A 15,964-nucleotide genomic window follows, 5' to 3' on the forward strand; every position below is an offset into this window, starting at 1 on the left:
AGCCTTACTATTTATAGTACTGCTATATCAGGCAACCATCTTCGATCACTTCGGTTACCTTCTCTTTCTTCTCACTGCTATCTTTAAGCTCTTAACAAAGCCTACTTCTTTCAAGAAAAAAATAAAATAAAAACAGTTTGGATAAAAGAGAAAAGAACCAATAAAATGCTAACGAGAAATTATCCTAGACTATTTGTAACGATTGCACGTTCAATTTTGCCTGCATGCGTTCCAAGAGCAGCTTGTATAGTGCAAGACTGAAATGTGAGAGTGTGAGTGTGTGTTTGCGAATATACGAATTAATCCAGTACCCTCCCCTTGCGTTAACTGGATCCATGGGAGTTTTCATTGATTTGCATAATTTTCTCTTACAGCCATGGCGAGGATCTCATCGTTACACCCTTCGCACAGATCCTTGCTTCCTTGCGCTCGGTTAGGAACAACTTCCAATCCCTCACCAATGTCCCAACCAACAAGTAAGTTCTTTTCTCATTCTTCTCCCTCTTTGAAACTCTTGTTTCTTTTCTTTTTCTTTTTAATATGTTTTCTTCTGCTGTCCTTCACAGATCCCGAAGAAGTAGCGGTGCCCAGGGAAGTAGCACGCCGCAACCGAGGATTTTGGCCCCTGGAGGTGAGAAGAGGGAGAGTGAGAGAGAGGAGCTGTGGAGGGGGAAGGGGATGGAGACGATAAAATTGAGAAGAGTGAGAAAATAAAATTTGTTTGTCGTCTTACAGAAGAACCTTACATGAAACTGGCGGTGGAGACGATGGAGGAACTCGACTGGTGTTTGGACCAGCTGGAAACGATACAAACGCATCGATCCGTGTCCGACATGGCATCCTTGAAGGTGAGTTAATTCGTTCCATTAGGAAGAAAGAGAAAGAAAATTGCACGAAAGAGAAATTTTTTGAAATTGTCGGTGGAATAGCAGTGTTGTAGCAGCAGCGCGTTTGAAGTTCAGTTAATTTCCGGTTTATTGTCGAGTACCCGGTTGCAGGCAATAACAGCATTTAATTCTCTGCGACGATGCTTTGCAAGCCATGAAACGTTTGCGCCAAAGCTCTTTAGCCGGAGAATAAAAGACGCTTTGCTGGAGAGTCGTTTTTACAACGAGTTGATATAGCTCGTAGTAGCTTCCGAAGGTTTCTTTTAATAATTTTTAATAAGAAAGGAGAGGGGCGCGGCTTATCGCGGTACAGATAAGACCTAAGATTATATACATAGTATATATATATTCGGTGTTGACCAACAATTATGCTTGTGCAAAGTGGCCCGAGTCTTTCGAGTGTAGAAGCTGAAAAAACAAGTGGAACCCGCGCAGGCGCTTTCTCCCGATACCTGTATAATTTAATCTGCAAAGTGTATCGACGCTTTTTCACGTTTTATTTATCCCGTCGAATACGCTAGTCCGTAAATAAAAGCATTGAATATACCCTTTTAATCAATATACTTTTTTTTTATCTCTCTTTGTAAATTTTATCCACCGCGTTTCCTCAATGGGCTCTGCTCTCAACCTGAAACGAAACAGCAGTTAATTTTACATTTATGGCGGTCTTGTAATCTTTCCGATTGGATAATAATAAAGGGGGAAGAATGGTCTAGCGGAGAATCTTCTTTATAGATCGACCAAGAGCCTCTGTTTTAATTAAAAGGTCAACTTTACGGGAAATTGCATTTATCCGTGGAGAGCAATGGGGATTTAACTCTCCCCCTCCCATTAAGCAGAAGCTGCGGCCTTGTCAGAGCTTCTACTCGTAAAATCATTTTGAAGGATCTTTCGTTTACGCGGAACCCTCCTACACAATATATATATATATATATATAGATGTATGTGTATGAAAGAAAAGACTTTTCATCCGTTTCTCCTCCCTTGTGTTTTTTTTCCTTTTTATTGTGGAAACAATGACAATGGGACGATCGCGAAGCTCGTCAAACGATTCGGTTCTCGTAACCTTAAGGTTACGCGCGTTTTATGGTCTAAAAGACCTTGACCCGTCTATGCTCGAGCCTCTCGCTGGCAGATGGGCCTTAGTACCTACCTGTATTTTCAATCCCCCATCCTGGTAGCTCACGTAGCGATCGAGGCTTCTCCTATAGCCACGTTCCAAGAAACTTTGCGAATTTTTACTATCCCACGAATTCGCCATTATCAATACCATTGACCCCGATTAGAAATGGTTCCCAGAACCGGAGCGGAGGTCGAGTTTTTGCCAAAACAATATGGCAACTTGGTCTCGTCTGGCTTAGTCATACTAATTGGCAAGGGCGTCAACAGAGGATTTTTTCGGAACTCTGCTCGACACGCGAATGCTATTTAGATTGGCTCGGTCCTTTATGTGTACATACTATATATACACACACACGTATATACACACACGATAAAAATAATTCTTTAAATTCACCGAGCAATATCATGCCAATTAGAGGAGAAGGCTGGGTGGATTTTTCGTTGTTTTCGTCTGTTTTCGTAGCTATGCTCCTCGTATAATAGCTCGTCATGGTCAACGCAGAGTCTCTTGTAACATTAATAACGCTGTTACAGGGTAATTTTCTTAAAGCAATTATAATCGAACGTAATCAAGCTGCAGACACACTTTATCGGTTCCGGATTGACGTAGGCATGACAGTAAGGGCGACCATCTAGCACGCTTTATTGCATCAAGTGCACGTGCCGCCTAGCCACCTCCCCTGTCCTCTCGATAAAGCACGTCCCCGAGAGTCGATACTGGCCTTCCTTTTACAGCATCGATATAACAAACAAAAATACAGAGACGAGCTTCATCGTCGGTCGAGCGTCGTTGTTTTTTCTCTTTCTCGACTGACTCGATCGACTCAAACGTGTGCTCCTCAATTTATTGGGTTGATAAACCCACGACTATCTCTCTCCTCGGGTATAGATTTTTTCGCGAGGCCCGAACGAAGCAACGGCCTGGATTCTAGCCAAGTGACATATGTCTGACGTTTCCAAAGCAAATAGTCGTAAGAACGATGGATTTATGCAAGGAACGCTTGGTGCAATATCCAGCTACGTGCATGATTAGAGGTAGCAGCACTTAGCTCTATGGATGGGTTTGTTTATTTGCCAGGGATGATGTTTATAGCTTGTTTTGATTGCTGCGCATCGTAGTGCCCCACTGGACAACTATTTACACGATCTATGAAAATAGCCAGTGTTCTTCGTCGTGGAGGATAACTTTGAATTTTCGGCCTCTCGATTCGATATCGTGGTAGACCCATGTCCCTTATTACTTACCAACTTTGACGTGTGTCTTATTACTGCCAGGTAGCCGCTCTTGGCCAATCAATCGAGTTTGCTTTAATTGACCTACATCAGACGAGCAAAAGGAGTCTGCTACCTCCATGCACGATATAAGGTATAGAGATACACACACACACGCGCGGTACCTCCCGGTGCGTGCCAAATCGTCCTCCCTATAGATATATATATATATATATATATATATATATATAAATTGGCAAACGAAAAATTCGTCAGAGTGGCGTCAAGTTGCATCGTTTCGATAAGGAGAGAATACAGGAAGCAGCGAAACGATTGCCTATTCATGCAGTGACTCTTATAAAAACTGGACTGAACAAATATCGCGTCTATCCATTACAGTTTGTTGTGTCAGCACGGCCAAGCCAACACATCAGTTCTATCTGTGTGTGGATTCGTGAAATTAGAAACTCGCTGCTTCTCTACTGTTTGTCGTGGACTGTTTGGGATACGAATAAATAGTTGTTCCCTTATAAAATCCAAATTTCAGTATTGTTCGAAGCTGCTAAATATTCTTGCTATTGTGACGGGGAGGTTGCGTGCTGTATATCTATATATATATATGTATATATATATATACAGTATGTATATTTACGACCTGGCTCTCTCAGTGTCCAATTGTGCTCGTTTCCATTTGAAAAAATTCAGCGAATTGATTCTGCGTAAATAATAATAATGGCCAGTTATAGATTCATGCGTCTCTCGAGTGGAGAGAGGACCGAATCGTTTGACCCCTTTTTGCTCGGATCGGATTGCGGATGAGCGTTCGCACGAGAATGAAAAAGGGCCACGCGTGACTCGCGTGAATCAATCGACGCTTCGGTATACGTATATTATTGTTCGCTGCAATCGCAAATATCGATGATAGTTCTTGCCTCAACACCGTCTCAATTTGGTCCAGTTGACCCCGTGCGATTAACCACTGTAACCGCAGTATCGCGTACTTTGCACCGTTCGCTTCTCTCGCCTCTCTGAAAAAATAAAAGCCAACTGGTGTACCGGGAAGCGACAGTTTCTCGTATAAATATTTGTCCGTAGTTTATTGCTTCCTCTTTTCCCCGATAGTTTTTTCAAAGAATCCTATAGATTTCCCGAAAGTACGAGCAGCAAAGATTATCAGCGACTTATATCTATATTTGTATAGAGAAACTGTATATATATATATATGCCATATCACACACGGTTCATTACCGTAGCATTTTCCTAAAACGAGCTAGATACTCGTCGTCTTCGTTTTCGTCGTCTGCATCTTCAATGATTTTGTCCTTGCGTCAGAAGCTTCGCGAAGGATTTTATCACGAATGCCTGCAATCTCATGGCGCGCATTGCATTTCCCAACTAAGCAGTATATAGCAGCAGCTGTGTATGTATAATATAATATTCTATTTTCCGGAAAATTCATCTAGCAACAATAGTCGTAAATAAAATTGAATAAATCGAGATTCTTCTCGGCAATAATAATTCTTGCGCGTACGTGAGAAATGTTAACGAGTTCAATTATATTAATTTCACGGGCGGATTGGAGTAATTTGGTGGATTGAGAGGCGATATAGGGCAGTTTGTCAGAGTGCGGAATGACGCTGATATTACCTGTTACTCCCCGTTGGAGTGCGTCTCTCCAGTGATTTGGCGCATATTGATTCTGAGTATAATTGCTCGTTATTCGGGATTCTAGCCTATCTATAGAGAGCAGAAGGGGGGAAGTTCATGCCGGATAGCACGTAGCTCTCATCGTTGCGGTGCGCACGTGTTAAACTTGCACACGGATACGAGATCGGGCACATACGTACAGTCATACACGTATACAGTGTATATACGTGTATGTATGCTATATATTCGCAGTGATAAAAGCGAACGAAGAGCCAGCTCTACTCTACCACCTTCTCAGTCTCCTCGCACGCTCACTACTATAAACATTAATAAACACTTGAAATACGTACTCACGCGGACACTTTGTACCGACTCGTTCGCTTAATTACACGACACGTGCGCTCCCAAGCTGTTTAATAATATATGTAGATGTACACCTTTATATATATACATATATATGTATGATGGTAAACGAGTGTGCACGACTTAAAAACACGATTACAACATTTGGTATACATGTATACCTACGGTATATAGGTCAGACGTGTCCTAGAATGCTTCTGATTCGTTACTGGCACGTTCCAGCTAGCAGTTTTGCCGAGAATGATGACGCTTCTCCCGTGTGTTAGTGTACCGTTCATTAGAATCATCCGGCTAGCTACTAGATCGACGATAAGCACGAATTATGAGACGAGATTTTCAGAGGCTCCACGTGATCGGCGACCCAATCGCGTCTCGACCTTTTCTCCGATGAGATATAACTATATATGGAAAGGAAGGGAGGAGATGCAAAATTTTCCCACTCGACCGGAACTCGCAGAAATTTCCCCAAAAAACCATTAAAATTCAATCGGAGCACATTACGCGTCCTTTGTTTATAGTCGTTGAGCGAGAGTCGTTGCAGGATTTCACAGTGCAATGGTGAAATGTGCTTATTTTAGAATATAGAAGAATGGGTCGCGGATGCCTGCAAATTTAAACCGCTGCATACTGACCAATATTGTCGCGTAACGTGGCGATGCACGTGAGAGCTTAATGGATCTAAAGCGGACATTTGCGAGGTGTATAATAATAAAGTGAGTGTGTGCGCGCGATTGTTTACATAAGTGTGCAAGTGTATATGGAGTACGCAGAGATCGAGAGTGCGACAGGCTCGATTAATCGCTCCGTAAGCTCGCCTTTAATCATTCCTATAAAAGAGCTTCGTAAACAACGAAAAAGATTTAATTTTATCCAATTTGAACTTAGACAAATAAGCTTCTAGCCGTGAAGCAACTCTGAATTATACTTCATTTAGTTAATGTTCGTTGCGAATAAATTCAAGAGCCCTTATAGTTTGGAGCTTTCGAGTGTCCCGCTTGGCCAAGTCCCATCAAAGACTTTGCCTCATTTTCTTCGGTCCTATTCTGGTAATTTAGCGACTTCGGCAATACGATGTATCTATATATATATACATGTGCATATAGCTATAGATAATTTCCGTGTTGCAATTATGTAGAGACTTAGTTTGCCAAAATAACTTCCAAGGAAAGCCGCTTGACATTCGTATATATAGCGGAAGTTCAAGTACAACTGGCTGAGAATTGAACGAAGCTACTTTGGGAAGGAAATAAAAGTGCAATGTAATTACGTAATCGATGTAGGTGCAGAGCATAACGCTAAATCGAGCAAGGTATTTATGGTTTTCCGTGGCAAAGCCGGATATACGTATATATATATATATATATATATATATATGAAACAGCAACGGGTGAGTCCTGCCTGCATGGTGATTGCACAATTTAGACGAGTCAATTTAATTAGATCGTGTAGTCCAGTTTCAAAGGACACCGCGTGGTTTGCCTTGATCCTTTGTGGCAAATCTCATCGAAAATTTCCCTGCGAAAGATGAAAATCAATCCTTGGGAAACTCGTAAAAGCAAGGGAAAATCATTGGGAGCACACGATACTCTGTGGAAGAAGCATCGGGGAAAGAATGTTTTAATAAAAATACGAGGTCAGCGTGGATTTTCGATCGATTTCGCTGAAGCTTCCGAGCATAGCCATTAGCGGGAGCGTCTCGGCGCCAGTCGTCGTCGTATATTCTGGCTACAAGCCAGTTTTATTGCTTCGCGAATACATTTCTTTCTGCTCGCCCTTGCTCTCGCCTTTCCTCCACCGCGCTTCTGCCTCTCTCACTCTCTCTCTCTCTCTCTCTCTCTTTTGCTGATTTTCCTGAAATCAAAAAATGAAGGCACAGATGTCAACAAAAAATATTGGCCCGAAGAGTCACGTTTCCGGTTAAAAATAATCCAACGCGAATCTGCGGCACGTGCTTTACTGCAGCTGGTATATATCCGACCTTTTATATTTCGTCGAACGATCAATCGCCGCGAATCATATCCGACAGTTTGTTTCTTTATTCGATAAGGACGGCGGATTGCGCGAAACAGTGACGAAGACCTTTATTGTTGACTCCTTCTTCTTCGCGGAGTCAGCATCGACGACGTCCATTGTCCAGGGGAATTAGCAACGATCGTGTGAATCGAAGATGATTGCGGACCGTCTCTCGATTATTTAGCGATTATTAATCGGAGGAACGTGGCGGCGCGTATCGTCTTGAAAATAGCAAGACTCGCTGGCAAGTAGGCCAGCCCAGGCCAAACGCAATTAGGGAATATCGTCACGAGGGCAGTTTAGCAATGAATTTAATATATCTTGTGCGCGTCTCCGATCGTCCCTGCTCTCTGCTGGGCGTCGCCAATAAATATGAGTGCCACGCATGACTTTGAATTAAACATTTTCGAATCCCAGCCATCTGTGAAAATTCACCAAATCACTGGCATCCCAAGCGTTTTCGGTTTCCTCAAAACAACAAACACACCCACGCTCGTGCTAACATTTATTCCAATTAGCAACGTGAAAATATATATATATATATATAAATTCGTATTGACCAACTCTGCGTAATAAACGAGATAATTAATCGACTATCGTAAGAGACTCGTGATAAAATTTGGTACACAAATTAACCAGCGTCGATTTCATGATTATCGATCACTTGGCGTATCCGCACTTGTTACTTGCATTACCAAATTAAACAAACCATCGCAGTGTAAAAAGTTGCCGATAATTTTCTCGTCGCGATTGATGCACAGCGTCATATTTTTCGCTTCGACTCGTTTCGCGATCCGTCCGAAGGCAGAGGGGAAAAAATTATAGACACTCTCGCTATTTTCATTTTTCGACGCGCGAGACTATCCATGCGGATTTCGGGAAAACAAAATCTAACAAAAGTTTGTAGCGCGAGAAGCGAACGTATTTCAAGGTACCATTAACGAGTAACTTGTTGGGAATTTTGTCGACTGTACGAAAAACTCGTGTTCTGGGAAAATATAAGTGGTTCGCGGAAAACGCTGCTTAATCGAGGCGGAATTAATAAATATAGTATATGTATACTAGGAATTGTTTTCTAAATTTCATCTTGTTGACATTATTCATTAACTTGGACTGCAGCGTATTTTCGAAAAAGCAGCGAACACTCTTTGTTCCGATAAGCTGCACAGCAGCAGCACGCAGTTTCTAAATCAGTGAGAAAGAATCGTCAGAATCGCGAGAAGAATTGTTGGGGGAAAATAGCGAGAAATAGGTCAGCAGTTATCGCGGTGCGCAATTAAAGTCAAATCTCGGCACGATGGTGATGCGAATCGAGATCGTCGACGCTCTCCAACGGGTTTTGTCTGTTTGTTCGCTCATTAGCTTCATTACCAAGCGTATTCAAGAATTACAGAAGGACGAGTTTGCGCCGAGCGTAAAAAAGATCGCCCTTAATCAGCCTTATTATCGACGGGTACGAGAGAGAGAGAGGGGGGGGGGAATCCGCCTTGACAAAGGGCCGTGATTCTCGATGCACCGGAAACTGCTGGGAGCTTTGATAAGGAATGCATAAACAAAGATTCATGGAAAACCACGCACGCGAACAAACTTCCTCGAAGCGATTATTTTTCAACGACCGAATCAAGGAGCTCGCTAAGGAAAACACGCTCTTCCGAGGAAAAATATTTGCTCTGCTTCAAAGACATTTTTCTGCCGGAAATCTTTTGTTTTCGCTCGCACCATCGAGCTTTTTCTAGGAGAAGACGAGCGCCACCGCTCCACCGGGAATTCGGAGCTTCGCCAAATTGGACGGTCAGCTTCTATTTGGGTCCCCGGTCCGTAGAACATATAGCGGTGTATGTGTTAAATCGTACCTCGACGTGTCTCTCATCCTCTCTTCCTCGTGAATTTCGCTGACCTTCGTCAGCTGGTTCCTCGTAATGTTTTGTCCATTTCTACCAAACTGGTTTCTCCTCGACTATTAATCTCATTAGCATAATATAAGGATGGTCCGATGAAATATTGCTCTGCCACATGTGCACGATTCCTCATCGTTGAACATTCCCGAGGAATTCTGGAGGTTGAAGCGGAACGCAGGCGATTATTTCAATCCCGCTCTCAGCTTCCTTCAGAAACTTTTGACTCGCGTGTGCATATGCAACACCGGAAGCGCGGAAAATTTCAATGAACGCCAATGCAACGGGGCTATATACATGCAGCTGTGATATCGTGTGCACAAGTTTTATTGCCGCTCGGTGGAACAATGTGAAAATTAGAAGCTCCTTGACGAAATTATCGAATGTTAAATGCAGTTTGTTTTGAGAAACGACAACCTCGAAGAAGGAAGGTCGCGCGCTACGAGCGATTGTTTGACATTCCGAATTACCACCTACCGCTGGCGCCTCTCGCGTATATGTGGATAGCGTCAGTTTCTCGTTACCATTATCGCTGTGTTAGCCGTGGTTTCTATTTGCGCCTCTTCGTTCTCAATGTAGTACGCGAGCGCATAAACCACATAAACCACACCACATAACGTCGCTAACGCTGAAATCCTTAACCCAATTGAAATGCCGAAAGTCGATTAAATGGAACGCGTGGCCACTTTGTACGCAAGTTTATTTATCCCACCAGGTATATATGTATGTGTATAGGTGAATGTAAATATTTGTCGCGATATTTCTTATGGCTGAATAATTGAATTCCGAGTGTCGTCAGCGACGAAAATCGTCGAGCGAGTTGATCGACGGTGCATCGAGTCCCGACGCTCGCTACGATATTCACCTTCGATCATGACGGATCCAGTCGCAACCTGGAAAATATCCCCCCTCGCGAGACCCGCTTTTCGCAGATTTCCCGACAAAATTTCTCCGACACCCACGAACGACGAGTTACGAGCTTCGGCAACAAGTCTCCGTCACTCCTCATCGTTTATTCACGTTCTCGTGAAAGAAGAAACAGATAAAGCGGGTCTCGCGTCACGGTGCATTGTTTACATGTCATAATTCCTGATTATGGTAGCACGCGATAATAATTCTTATCGCTCAAGACGAGACTGCATTTCGACCTCCCCTGCTTTCTCGTAATCGTCCTGTCAGCCCGAATAATTTATGGCGCACCTGCCTGCGTAAGAAGCTCTGCCCCGATTTTTTTTTAGCCGACACCAACCGTACGACCATTCCGCTCTATTGCGGTTTTCGAATTTGCTGAAAAATCTCCTGCGATTCCGTCCCTCGCCGTAGACGATTTTTGCTTTCTCCCGATGACTACGTTTTGTTATAAATATACTTATATATAGTTGCGGGGAGAAAAGCAGAGTTGAGAGCGGGTTGCGAGTATCGAGAACGAAGAGAGTCTCGTATTATTGGCACTGGAAGGAGAAGAGATTTATTGTTTCAATGATGGGGCTGGTAATAAACGCTAAATAACGCCGATTTTCTCTCATGCGCTGGAAACGTGAACGCATCGGTCGTATATATGGTTAACAATGAGCATCGAATGCACCAGTTTGTTGTATTTTCCATCTATAAGCTCGCTCTTCAAAGACGTTTCGCCTTGTGTTTTGAATATAAAGGGAAAAAAGCACAGATTCTCTCCTTTCATCGCGGACAAAAACGATGGAATCCGGGATAAGAAGCTGTCATCGGGGAATGTGTAGAAAAAGAAGAAAAAACCTAGCATTGTTTAACGTGAAAAATTCCTTGATGAGCTTTGGCTAAAAACCTGGCTCGATTTGCATATTCGCGTTTAATCGCGAAATTCACGAAATTCTCGACGATGCATTTTCACGAATTGGCGAATTTTCGCGACTGTTCCAAAACGTGCAGCACCGCGCGCGCGCGATGACTATATCTCTCCTCTCCGCGGGTGAATTGGGGTTAACATTTTTTCATCGTTGTTTTTTCAGCGATTAACGCCACTCATGAATATTTAACGATCGTTTATCTAATCGCCTTTGTGATGCGAGGCGCATATTTTTTCTCGCTCCATTACATCTCGATATATGTTTTTCTATAGTTTCACATATGGCGTGTGTATGTAACAGGTTATATATGCACAGGCCCCCAGCCAGATAATGAAAATTATATTATTTGAGCAAACATATGAGACTCTTGAATTTTCCATTAATTGATCAAACGGTTGTCAATTGTTTCGAGAATGACGTTCGTGTCAATTTGCACGGAGAGACTGTTGAGAGTAGTGATTGATTATTAATTAGATGCCTCTAATCGTTATTACGTTAAAGCTAAATTAAATTACGTCGACGAGTTTTTTCCGTACTTTTGAGGCAATCTCGCGAGGAGTATTTTTGTTGTGGAACTATAATAGGAGGGAAGAGAGGCCGCGCCGTGCGGCGATGTTGAGGAAATAGCGCTGCGGTGCTACGGCCTAACCTAAGCCAAGATCGAAATAATTTCACGAGGGTCTTATTAAAGTTGGAGAGCGTAGGAATCGATTGTTACAAATATCTCAGTGACCTTTCTTCGAGAGGCCGGCCGGGCTATTCTCGACGCAAGACGCTAGGATCAATAAACGCTGGTAAAGAACATAATAATAATTTTTCCGATTTATGTAGTAAGGGAGTGGTGCATGGAAATAGCCGAAAAGTCCTCGTAATGCCACGGCAGATTCGAGTGCATCGTAAAGTGCGCATCGGTCGGCAGAGTTAAAAATATACTATAGTCGAACAGGTTTGACGACATCCAGAGGCAAAGCATTAGCTATTATATCATTCGTATGCTTTTTTATTCATCGATATATGCGAGCGAGCACCCGTACCTGCGCGATGTGCTGCGCTTATTGAGAAACGGTCCCATCAGTGATATTCTCCTGCGGCATTCGCGTACATTTTTTCTCCTCCACGGATTAGCATACCGGAAGAGGATCCTATATAACTCGCTGTATACATACATTATAAGCAAACTTGAACAACCAATCGCGGCGGAGCGGGACTCTCCTGCTGGAACTTTGCCTCGATCCCCCCGAGATTACATCCTATGGTAAACGCCGTAATTAAGCGAAACTTTATCGGCTGAGAATAAAATCCTTTATACATGTATATAGTTCCTATGCATACACACGTATAGGTACACCGTTCTCCGATAATGTGATTTCAAGATTCTGTCGAATAATTCGATTTAATCGACTTTTCTCGATGAGTTATTATTGCGTAGCTTCGTCAAGCGTATGTAGAGGTAAAAAACGAACGAACGAATGGGAGCGGAGGATATTTCTAACCGTAAATAGATTGATAAAAAATTCTGCGAGAAAGGTCGTAACGGAAATTTCTGATTGATTGGATTATATAAGAATGCGTCGAAGAATGGTTCATAATGAAAATTTATGTAAGCAGAGTTGAAATCTCGAAAGTGTAGGGTTTCTCTATGTGTGTGTGTGTGTGTGTGTGTGACGAAAAGATATCGAGAGGGAACTGAAGAAGAAGAAGAAGAAGAAGAGCAGCCTAGGAAGGATAGGATAGATCGTACGCGTTTGTATGAGTGTTGGAGCTATATATAATACTACGAACGCCGGTAGTACGTGAGGTTTGTTGCGTGCGAACGGAGATGGAGGAATAGCTTGAGATAAGTGGGGGGAGAAGGGATAGACCGGCTGACAAGATAAAAAGCTGCTACCGCCCATTGGAGCACGTAGTACACACTTAGCGGCCGAACGGTTCGGTACAAAATCGAAAGCGTCCGGTCCCCGCATCACGAGTGCTCCGAATCCTCAAACTTACGTTACTCGACGAACAAATAAACTCGTGCGTCCAAATACAAACAATAATTCAGTCGCACAGGCTGTTGTAGTGAAATTTGTGTAAACTCGAAGGATTAGACGCATCGACGAATACACACCGATATATGCATATACGCATGTGCGTGTGTATCCGTAGAACAGAAATCTTGGATTACGAGTATAACATGGTTGGTGATGAGTCGGGTGGATCAGGAGAGAAAATATCCTACGCATTGAAACTGTTCTGCTGAAAGGAAGGAGGAATATAGAGAGGAGGGACGTTTGAAAGTCAAAGTGAAAGTTATCGGGATTTTCGCGGCCAGGTGTGGTCGATCGGGGTCGTCGACCCTCGTTGAATTTCGCTCGGAGTATCCATAATCGAGTCAAACATTAGTGGAACGATGGTGCCGCAGACCAGCAACGAGATCGACACCGGCAACGTGCAGGAGTCCGCGAGAAACTTCAATTACCTCAGGACTCTTGCCGATCTCACGGCAATGGCCAGCATTATGGCGGTCCAGGTAAAAAAACAGCATTCGCCTCTTTATTCGTCGTCGAAATGACTGAGAATTCGCCAGAGACACTGAGCCTCGAAGAATATTCGAAGCGAGAGAGGAAATTAAGCAACGATAGCGATAAAAGCCGGCATAATTTTACGGAAGGTTTAAATTGCGATAAAACGATATTAGTTGGGTGGTAATATAGCTGTCTGTTTACTAGCGAGAAAACCAGACAGCCTGTCTTTTTCGTCGTTTCCACTTTGCTATGCTAATTCGTTATCTTTCCTCCTCCCCCCCCCCCCCTCCCGATAAAAGATTGATTAAAACCTGACAAAAGAATCCATTAAAAATCTAAGCCAGTTGGACGTGATGCATCGTTAATTTCCTTGTAATTGTGAAGTCGATGGAAAGGAATGGAAAATTTTACTATTCGCACTCTCCCTAATCTTCTCCGTCTGTCGTACAACACGAGCGTTCGAGCCAGTAATTTTCTGTTTGCGTCGATCGTCGACTTTGGGCCCAGCTGGCTGATGGCGATTACGAAGATTATCGCGACGAAAATTCTGCGCGCAGGCCGGATGATCAGCTTTTATTTTCGCGTATTCCAAATAGCGCGATAGCATCGCTCCGTTTCCCCGCTATTGCTCCAATCACTATGAAAATCGCCTATCGATACCGCAAAGTGCGCCTATATATACATACGTACAAGTATACCGATGAGTATATGGACAAGCAGGGGCCGCCCTATCAGTTCCTCGAACACTTCTCACTATCATCGATATACTTTACTCGAGAGCTCCTGCAAATCCGTACAGAAATTATCGCGATGTTTTGCCAAGCAACGGGCAAAGAAAAGCTCGACTGGTCATTTTGCCGGATATTTTTTCATTAACTGTCAATCAGAAGGCTCTCCGGCGCCTGGTGTCTTCGTAAATATCGGTATCGTAGGGACACTTGGAGTATTTGTCCACGATTATCGGCTATTGCATCTGCACTCTGAGCTCCTCACAAGTGGGCTTCGACCGGCAGACCGTGCTCCAGATGCCAATCGCGGGAATTATACAATTATTATTAATTGGAAATCGTTGCCACTATACTACACGATTATCGCGCTATCGTGGTAGTTTGATCTAGAAAATCGAGTGCCACTCGATGACTTAATGTTTTCGTCGTAATCTCGAGTTTTCACGCAAATTCGAATAGGAGAGTGTTCGATGACGAATGCCACGACATAATTCTACTGTACTCTTCGTTCATATTTCTCTTCTTCCTATTCCCATATATCTGTGTCAAGCCAAAAGGCGACGAGCCGATGGCTCGACCTTCTTCCTCTCCTCGCACATACATCGTGTGTGCCCACTCTCTCATCGAAATCCAAACCACGCTGTCTCGTCCAAGTTTCAAGCCCGTTCAATATTCTCAACGCGTAAATCCTCGAGTTTTTCCGCTCTGAGGAAGCTTTCTCCGGTCAGGGACGATCTTTTCAAAGCTCCTTTTTCTCTTATACACAGTATAATATATATATATATATATATATATATATATACTATTTATAGCAGAAAGATATCGGATCTCTCGTTCCCGATGTATGGATGACTGGAGTTTGGCGCTTTCATTCGCGCTTTCAATCGTATTGAAATTAGCGATGCGAGCAATATGCTGATAAGGATCACCAAGTAGTAGACAGACAATCGTCGATGGAGCAGCAAACAGTTTGCTATTTTACCAGAGAGAACACGCGTTATACATTCCCGTGAGAGACGAGCAAACATCGTAAATATAAGGAGATAAAGCCAACTCGCCTGGTGAATCGAGAGCAAAACGATCTACGCTATATAGCAAAGCATATCCCGATACGACGATTTTCCTGTTATCCGCTTTTCGATGATTCCCTCGGACTTTGTTCGAAATTTGAACGAGCTTACACGCGCCAGCTCTCTCTCTCTCTCTCTCTCTCTTTCTCTCGATCTAGAAGAATCAACCTGTAAAACTTTTATTCCAGATGCTTAATGCCTTTTTTATGCTTGCAGTTCAAGAGAATGCTGAACAAGGAGCTCTCCCACTTTTCCGAGTCCTCCAAGTCCGGCAATCAAATCTCCGAGTACATCTGCAGTACCTTCTTAGGTAAGTTTCTTTCTTTCATTCCTTCATCTTTTTTTGCATCTCTCATGCAAATCAGGAATCTAGACGTTAAAATTCTGTAGCTCCGCGTATAATCGCTGCTGCAGGCAAAATTGCTCTTGACGCACCGGCGGTAGACAGCGAGAAAGAAAGGGATAAGAAAGAAAGAAAGGCGAGGCCGAGCAGCCTGCATCCAGGGACAATGAAACGAGTATCTTTCTTACGCATTAAGAGCCCTTGAAACGCCTATAATAGTCCATTAGCTTTCGACCAGTTTTAAGGGGCAATGCTGCCTTGTGTCCACCACAAAACTATTAAGGTCGTTCTCTCCGATCTACAAAGAAAAAGAGAACCAATTTATCCAACAAAAATATTTATCTATGATTA

The 15,964-nt window shown here is 43.1% G+C and overlaps 1 protein-coding gene across 5 annotated transcripts in view; it reads left to right on the forward strand.

Annotated features, from left to right (window-relative positions):
* The window catches only part of dnc (phosphodiesterase dunce), a 67,999-nt gene that overhangs the window by 45,524 nt on the left and 6,511 nt on the right, over positions 1 to 15,964 (forward strand). For all 5 annotated transcript variants that reach the window (XM_066728336.1, XM_066728337.1, XM_066728338.1 and 2 more), the window contains 4 exons: positions 375 to 476; positions 567 to 631; positions 736 to 848; positions 15,487 to 15,580. In XM_066728336.1, coding sequence (XP_066584433.1) covers positions 375 to 476; positions 567 to 631; positions 736 to 848; positions 15,487 to 15,580 — 374 coding nt within the window. The remainder of the gene's footprint in view (positions 1 to 374; positions 477 to 566; positions 632 to 735; positions 849 to 15,486; positions 15,581 to 15,964) is intronic.

The sequence above is a fragment of the Prorops nasuta genome, unplaced genomic scaffold (assembly GCF_024137725.1).
Source record: "Prorops nasuta isolate Cenicafe-Biocafe unplaced genomic scaffold, Cenicafe_Pnas_1.2 PNAS00006, whole genome shotgun sequence".
NCBI classification, from domain to species: Eukaryota; Metazoa; Arthropoda; class Insecta; order Hymenoptera; family Bethylidae; genus Prorops; species Prorops nasuta.